Here is a 9,062-nt window from a genome sequence, read left to right on the forward strand (position 1 = left end):
ACGAGGCATCTGTGAGCTGATGTATCGGAACGGAGTCGCTGTGCTTTCCTCCGAGCGCGCTGTAAAGGATGTTCTTAGTAATATAGATGTTTATTATTTGTGAATATCCTTTTAAATTGCTATAGAAACCTCACATTAAGTGATGGTTCTTCAGATCTTTGAAATGTTCTTCACACACATATTGAGTACAATCAGGGTTCTTTATTGAACCAAAGCTGGAGGTACCTCTTTTAGGAATGTACTACTACTACTACTATTATTACTATTGCTACTACTGCTCTGTTAATACTACTTAGTGCAACTACTATTACTATTACTATTACTACTAACTATGTCTAGTAAAATTACGAATACTGTTGCTGCTGCTACTACAACTGTTACTACTGCTGTTATTAGCAAACATATCAGTTTAAAATGAGGAAACAAAGGTCCACGAAAGTGTTTCCCATCTTGTCAGTCACACTCTCTTCTGGCAACAACAGGCATCCAGGGTCCGCGTGGCAGTGATGGAATCGGACTGCCGGGTCCTCCGGGAATGCCGGGGAAATCTGGATCTCCGGGCATCCCAGGAAAACGAGGCGCCCCAGGCCCAGCTGGAGTGTGTGACATGTCCATCTGCTACCAGGCTTACAACCTTAGGGAAGACCGCTACAGCAAAGGACCTAACTTCTGACACACATTACGTCAATTCCTTATGACAAGCACCTCAGAGTACTGATTTGGGATTGGTTCATCCTCCTACTTTAATGAAATCAAATCCTAGAATCCAATATCCTCAGATATCTTCACCCTCAAAAAGTTCCAAAAAGGTTTCATTTGGAAACTCTTCAATGGATTGTTCTTTAAGGAAACATTTCTGCGTGTGATATTTTTGAAGCTAAAGACTATATATATATATATATTGTTTAATGTAAAGGTCCTGTTACAAAGTTTGTATTGTTTTTTGTTTTTCCTCATACAGTGCTTTCAAGCCAGGGCATTATTTTAGAAGCTTTTATTTCTAAGAGTGCTGAGTAAGCGCTGGCTACAGTGTTGAGCAAGGCAAGGCAAATCCAGTGGACATTTGGTATGGTTAAATAAAAAAAGTTTAATAATTAAAAAAAAAATCAGCTTCTGTAGACGTTAGGGATGCAACGGTTCAGTGTGGCCACGGTTCGGTTCGTATTGCAGTTCTTGGGGCACGGTATCGGTTCGGTTTCGATATATCAATATTATCTAACTCCAACATGCAGTACCTTTTTAGCCCTTTCTATTTCAAATCAACAAGGTGCTCCTACTCACACTTGCAGAGCCAATTAATAAATAGAAAAAAGGCACAGATAAATTAAAATCACAATATCTATTATAAAAAAGGAACACTTATTCTTACTATTAGTCAAAAATAGGCAACTGATATCACACTGCGCTTTATCTGCTGACTGTCTTTTTACCTTGTTAATCAAACTCAACGCTGAAGCCAAAATGCTCCCAATCAGCGGATTTATAAGCTGAAGGCGCCTCTTCAAATTTCCTTTTCTCCGTTTCGCGTTCACTCGCCATGATCACGCAGCTGAGAACGTTTTGTTTAATTATCCCTTAAATCTTCAGCATCTGCCTTCAGAGTGCTGATTCGCTCTTGGGAAATTCAGAAAAATTCTGATTGGTTGCTGCATGGTTGTGGAGAGACACGCTGAGGGAAGTATATAAAAAATAGTCTCCCCCGGGTCCTAAGCAGTCCTGATTATCGCCCAATACACAGCATGTGTCCAATCAATAACCACAAATAAAACATTAAAGTTTTGTCACCAGCGAGCCAAATAAGGACCAGAACCAGACACAGACAGCTGTACAAACTCAAATGATTTTTTTTAAACAGGGAATAAGCAAATTCAAATTAAAGTATTGCCTTGTGGAGCAAAGACAAGCCCCTTCCACCCCAGCACGCTCTCAGCAGCCCCTCCTCCTTGCCTTTTACTAGGCTGTGCATTCAGCACCATATAAATTACAGCGGGAGAGCGTTCGTTCGCTCTGTTAGTGCGCACCGAATTACCGCTGTCCATCCGGGTGTATTGAACTGAACTGGCCGAACCAAACGGTTAAAAAAAAAAGAACCGTTGCATCCCTAGTAGATGTACAACTGTAGTACTTTTAACAATGATGTTGACCTGCCAGGATCAGATGTTTAAACATGTGTTTATCAAGTTTTTTTTTGTTTTTACTGGAGCTGTGTTGTACTGAGTTTGGTGTTGTAATTAAAAATGGAGTAGATGACAGGAACTCTACCAATGTTTCTGGACGTAGCTCTAGAGTAAAACTCAAGTAGCAAACTTATTTAAACTACAAAGACTGTATGTCTTGACTAAATACTAAATGTTTATTGAAGAACCACATCTAGAGAGGGTGAGAAACTTTGTGGTAATATCTTTTTGATAAATCATTCCTTTAAGTAAAAAATAGTGTAGTCACTTTCCTATAAAATGAGCTTTAATGCAACAAAAAAAGACAGCCATACTGACTGACTTGTGGTCTAAAAAAAAAAATTTGAATAATACATTTTGAATGGGCTTCTTTTAAAGACAAGGTAAGATTATGTTGATGATCGTTTTTGTTAAATATTTTAAAAGTAATGATAAAAGCTGGTGATGGTCATTAAATAATTAATGGCTGTTCATGTCGGCTTTTTTAATGTTCAAAGAGAATAGTGTGTACATATTTGCAGTGCCTGAGGAAAGCTACCTCCATGCTGGACGTACATTCTATAAGAAGACCAAATGCAATATACGAATATAAAAATCCATGCTTTTTTTAAATAAGAGACCACTTAAAAATGATGAGTTTCTTTGATTTTACCAAGTTGAAAACCTCTGTAATATAATCAAGGGGACGATGGATGATCAGAAGCCATCAAACCAAGCTGAACTGCTTGAATTTTTGCACCAGGAGTAAAGGCATAAAGTTATCCAAAAGCAGTGTGTAAGACTGGTGGAGAAGGACATGCCAAGATGCATAAAAACTGTAATTAAAAAAATAGGGTTATTCCACCAAATATTGATGTCTGAACTGAAAACCTTATAAATATGAACTTGTTTTCTTTACAGTTATTTGAGGTCTGAAATCTCTGCATCTTTTTTGTATTTTCAGACATTTCTCTTTGTCTTCAAATAAATGCTCTAAATTTAATATTTTTATTTGGAATTTGGGAGAAATGGTGTCCGTAGTTTATAGAATACATTTATAGTTACATTTATATGTAAAACAGAAGTGCGGAGGATTGTAACTGATAGTTAAACTGCAGCATATAATAATATTCAGTTGCTGTGCCTTATTAATATTAATGCTGTATTAATAGAGGATTCTTAAAATCATGGTCGGGTCGGGTCAGGACAGTGTTTTCTTTTATGAAAATGATTATTATTATTTTCTCTACACTCAAAAAAAAAGGAAGGTGCTTCAGATGGCTGTTTGAGAGATAATGTATGTAGAAGAACCACTTTTGGGTTTTTAATTGTATCACTCGAAGAATCATTTGAAGCATTATAATATAGTATATAAGCGTATATATACTTAAAATGGTGCTTTAATTACTTTTAATTACATTTTTTTATTGATATGTTGGATTTACTGTGTTTCTTTATCTTTTTTTTTTACTGTATTGAACTTCATGCTGGTATCAGAGCCAGAAAAAGCTAATGAAAAACCATGATGTATTTTTAACATCTGCTTTGTTTTTGTCATGCTTGCAGTTTGCAATCGAAGTACTTTTTTTTAAAATGTGCTGATATGTTGTAAGGCAGACATGTGTGAGTATATTTTAATGATGTTTATATTTGGACCTTGTTTAAGTGCAAAAATAAATACATTGATCCAATGTCATTTCTTTCTTCTTAACTGCATGCATGCATTTAGTAGTCCTTGTAATCTGTGTGTGTTCCATAGGGATGGAAAACTTGATTAGCTAAAAATTAATATAGCTATCTACTGATTTATAACCAAGATATGCTTTCAGTAAATGGCTGTTTTTCTTTTTTCTAATTAGATGATCCTGAGATCTAATCAGATAATACTCACATTTTAGGTAATTACAGTAGATCTAAGCAAGAGCCCTTGTAGAGGCTCCTTGGTCACAGGAATCTACAGTTCATTTTAACTGTTAGACAAACCCAGTGTTGTACTGCATTTTGTGTGCTGTCAGCCTGGTGTTTTATTATTATTATTTTTTTCCATATCTAACTTCAATATTTGTAGAATGTATAAAAGTAACGTGTTTTATAACATTACTAACATAACCGGATACCCCTGTTCAGAGTGTATAATTCGGCTCAGTACAGTGATTAACAGCAGAGCTTTCAAACACCACTAAACACAGAACTCAGCAGACAGTGCAAACCGCATTTATCCAAGACCAAACTACAATAGCAACAGTTGCTAAGTTAAAGTAATCACACCCAATTTGACTCGCAACATTACAGGAAATTTTAAATGTGGTTGATTTCAAAAAGTAAAGTACATTTCATCTGAAACAGACAATGCAGAACATGATGACTCATTTGAGTCAACATGGATGACTCAAAATCCCACAGCTTGCACACACACACAAGCACACACAAACACACACAAACACAGACACTGACACATATGCAGAGTTCGTCCAGTGAAGTTCCACTTTGACCTGTGGCTTCAGTCATTCCTAAGCTTGCAGCAGCGAAGACTCATTCTGTGAGAAAGGACTTGTGGTAAGTGTTACTCTGAGATCTTTTATTTAATATTTATGTGCTTATATTTTGAATTTACTGTACTGCATTTACTTACAACATTGTTTTTGTCAGTAGATATGAAATTTCGGTACCACTTTAAAATAAGACTACCTTTATAAAGGGTTTATAAATGTTTTACAGTTAGTGTATTAATGGTTACTAATTAGGTTGTAAATCCCTTAAAAATCATTTATAATCAGTTATAACACATATGTAGAAAGTAAAAGGGCAAAATATAGATGGCTGTGGGTTCACTATTTGGCAAACAACAGGTCATTGTTGCCCTTTCTACGTGTTATCTATGTGTTATAACTGATTATTAATGGTGACCTAATACGTTGACATTATTAAACTAATTGTAAACCATTTATAAACCCTTTATAAAGGAAGCTTATTTTGAAGTGGTACCGAAATTTCTTTAATACAAACCTGATTATTTTTCTTAGTTAATAATCAAATCTCTGCTCAACAGGTCACTTTCGAAATGGGTGACAACGATTCTGCAGTGTCGACGCTGCCCGGCTATGAATATGATAGTGCGGTGACTTCAGTGTCTCCATGTGAATATACCGACATCAATAATTTCGGTCGCATGTTTCTACCTCCCTTTTATGCCATCATCTTCAACATCAGCCTGCTGGGCAATGGACTGGTCTTGTTTATAATGTACAAGTTTGAAAGCCTCAACACGGTCACCAACATATTCCTCCTCAACCTGGTCGCGTCTAACCTGATTTTCACCTCCAGTCTCCCGTTTCAAGCCGTCTACCATCGCTCAGAGTGGATATTTGGACTCGTTGCTTGCAAACTGGTGAACAGCATCTACTTTCTGGGCTTCTACAGCTCCGTCTTCTTCCTCACGCTCATGACATTCGACCGCTACCTGGCCGTGGTCCATGTGGTGTTTGCGACAAAGCAGCGGAGGAGCTGCTACGCCCTGGTATTGGCTGCCGTCGTCTGGATGGTCAGTGTCCTCGCCACCCTGGAGTCTTTTTTCGGCCATGTTGTGTTAGAAGACCCAGTTTTGAAGAGAATCTGCGTAGACAACAGTGACCCAGAGCACAAGATCATGGGCACCTACTCTCAGTTTGTGCTGTTCTTTATCTTCCCTTTGGTCGTCATCCTCTACTGCTACATCAGGATTGGCCTGAGAGTGATCTCCAGCCGAATGAAGGGCAAACACCGGACTGTGAAGCTCATCTTCGTCATTGTGGTGCTGTTCTTCCTGTGCTGGAGCCCGTACAACGTGATCTTATTAATGATGGAGCAGGTAACCGACCCTTGTGACAGCAGCCTTAATTATTCACAGTATGTCACTCACAACATTGCTCACCTGTACTTCTGCATCAACCCAGTTTTCTACACGTTTTTGGGTCGGAAATTTCAGAATCACGTGCGTCGACTGCTGGTGAAAGAGGTGCCGTGTTTAAAGACCCATTTGACCACCAGTGGAACCAGCAGATCCTTTTCTTAGATGAACCTTGAAGTCTGATGAAAGAAAGTCTGCATCTGTTTAACTGTTAAAAATAACTGCTTCTTTTTTTATTTCTTTCTTTTTTATTTCCATTTTATTTGTATTGTACAGTTCTGAAGGTTGGTGCATAGTGATAAATGTGACCCAATGTAGCCAAGAGTGCATGGGGATATGGCCTGAGGGTAGACTGTGTAGTCTACATTTGAAAATAAGTTGCTTATGACTGTTGATTCTGTAGATTAGACATTGGGTATGGTCCCTGCCCTCACTTAAAAAAAAAAAAAAAGTCAGTCTGAGCACAAGCTGCTAGAGTTAGTGTAACTTCCTATTAGAGTTATACGTGTCTATTGTATCTACACTGCACTGTAAAGTCTACTGAAGTTCACTGAAAATATAGGATAAAGGATAATGTTGTCAATGTTGTTTGATGTTTATGTAAATGTCTGTGGAAATGTCTTCTGGTTATGAATCCTCATGTGAGCAGTGTTCATGTGTTGAGCAAGTCTGTCTGTGACACACTGAATTTGCAAGCCATTGTTTAATAGAGGGACTGAATAAATCATTGTATAGTACCGAATATGATTACAGATATTGTCACTATAATGTTCACTATTCATTCATTAAAAATATTGATTGAGGTTATTATAATCATAAGTGGTCATTCATTGCTTATTCCTTTAAAGTTGTGGTGTGTGTGTGTGTGTGTGTGTGTGTGTGTGCGTGTGAACTTTAAATAGGAGATATGATGTCATTAATACCAGATGAATGCAGAAGTGTCATTTGGACAGTAAAGCATTTCGTTTCCTGGGAGATTTCTGTGAGATTAACAAATGAAACAGCTTTGGACAAAATTCTATGGATAAAATAATGTTTTTTAGTTTGCAAAACAAACGCAATTAGTTAAATATATTAATATCACACTGTTGCTGTATATGTGTTCCAGTGTTATAAAAATATGGCAAATATGTTTTGTCAAAGCTGACAACTATGTATTTCTCTGTTGGCCATGGTGACAGGCATGGGTTGGGAGGGTTGCTTAAAAACTGTGTACCATCACAGAAACGTTTTTTAAAAAATGTAAAACAAATAAATAAATTAATTAATTAATTAATAAAAAAAAATTTAATTGTAACACAAGCCTAATATAAGGATTCCTACACTAAAGTTACATAATCTTAAATTAGCATTACATGCCTTTTTAAAGTCTTATAATTAAAATGGACAAAATAAAGACCTAAACATAAATGTACATGTCAAAATATCAAACCCTGTTGTGTCCTAATCAAACAAATCCTCTAGTGCCCCTACTATATATATATATATATATATATATACCATCAGTGCCAAAACAAACCATTATCAACAAAATGGGAGCTGTGCAGGAAAAGAATAAAACAAAAACGTTAACGTTAATGTTCAAAGAAATAAAGAATACGCCTTTTTCTTTTGTTTTATTGTTGATGATTTGATTATAGCTTACAGATAAAAAAAAATCAGTGTCTCAGAAAATGTGAATTTTATATAAGGCCTACACTTTTGGCAGTGTGGGCAGTGTGCCAAGTCCTGCTGGAAAATGAAATCCACATCTCCATAAAAGTTGTCAGCAAAAGGAAGCATGAAGTGCTGTAAAATTACAATTAAATATACGATTAAAGGGACTGCAGTGTGTACTGCACTAAATATACAATTAAAGTAGATTACCCTGTATGTAATACATCTATATAATATGAGTTTTACATTTAGAACTGAATTACTGAAACAAAAAGTAACTTTTTAGTGATATTCTATTTTTTTAATGAATTTACAGAATGGTTTGTTTGAACAGAGAGTGAGAAACAGTTATTCTATTAATTTTAAAACATATTCTTCATATTTGCTCTGTTAAATCTAAGAAATATGCATATTTAATGTCCCCTCTCCTGAATTGTTGCAGTGCTTTAGACAGTTTAATTACTTTTCACAGACTTAATTACTCAGGCGTTTTATTTCTCTTTTCCTATTTCAAAATACATACAGTATTTGTGAAGTTCCCATCTGTGTTTTTGACCTGTTTCCTATCAGACCAAAGCCAGCCCCCACTAGACCACTGCAGCTGGTAAACCACTGCAACATAAACGACACGCGAACATTTCCCCCCTGTCTATCTAGCAGGCTTGTAATGCTGTCGCTGTGAGAATGTGTTAATGCGATTAGTGGTGTGCTTCCAGGGGCCATGGTGCACACTGCAGTCCCTGATTGCATTCAGGACCTGAGGGCTCCTCAGCCTGCTTGTGAGATCCGCCCTCTTCAGCGGGGGAGTGTGGGCCCACAGGCACTAAGCACTATGGGAGCCCAGTGCAGAGGAAAGCAGAAGTGAGGGTAAGTCATTGGCCCAAACCACAAGAGCTCTGGCTGATGATGCACAGTGGTGCAGTGTGTAAAGATAGGGCCAGTGGTTGACTAAGAGCCTTTCCAAAGAAGGAGGAAAACGGCTGGCTGTTCTGTGTCCGTCTTCCCAACATTACTGTATCATGTGATGCAATACATTTCATATGGGCATTTGATACAAAGGATTTTATATGAGTTGTGCCTTTGTCTAAGGTTAGCTTGTCTATGTGGCACTTTTTCATAAGAAAAAGGAAGTCATTAAGATTTTCTCAGACGTTGACATGCAACTTGTGATGATGCTGGTCTTTCTTTTTCTTTCTTTTTCAAAAGGCAGAATGAGTGTAAAATGTAAGTTACATTACATTACATAGCATTTATCGGACACTTTTATCCAAAGCATCTTGAAGATAAGTCTGTAATAGATTGCACACAGGGTCAAAATGATGCAAACATAATCAAATTAGCATACAATTCACCAATTTTTCATG

The 9,062-nt window shown here is 36.9% G+C and overlaps 2 protein-coding genes across 2 annotated transcripts in view; both read left to right on the forward strand.

Annotated features, from left to right (window-relative positions):
* The window catches only part of si:dkey-225n22.4 (collagen alpha-1(XXI) chain), a 96,737-nt gene extending 92,915 nt beyond the window's left edge, over positions 1-3,822 (forward strand). The window contains exon 29 of the mRNA XM_049480563.1: positions 483-3,822. Within this exon, the coding sequence (XP_049336520.1) occupies positions 483-673 (191 nt within the window). The 3' untranslated portion in view covers positions 674-3,822. The remainder of the gene's footprint in view (positions 1-482) is intronic.
* Positions 3,823-4,612: 790 nt separating this feature from the next.
* On the forward strand, positions 4,613-6,849 carry ccr12b.2 (chemokine (C-C motif) receptor 12b, tandem duplicate 2). Its single transcript, XM_007233446.3, has 2 exons — positions 4,613-4,712; positions 5,206-6,849. The coding sequence occupies exon 2, from the start codon at positions 5,218-5,220 to the stop codon at positions 6,205-6,207; it is 990 nt and encodes a 329-aa protein (XP_007233508.3). The 5' UTR covers positions 4,613-4,712; positions 5,206-5,217; the 3' UTR covers positions 6,208-6,849.
* Positions 6,850-9,062: the final 2,213 nt, after the last annotated feature.

This window comes from Astyanax mexicanus, chromosome 6, assembly GCF_023375975.1.
Source record: "Astyanax mexicanus isolate ESR-SI-001 chromosome 6, AstMex3_surface, whole genome shotgun sequence".
In the NCBI taxonomy this organism is placed as follows: Eukaryota; Metazoa; Chordata; class Actinopteri; order Characiformes; family Acestrorhamphidae; genus Astyanax; species Astyanax mexicanus.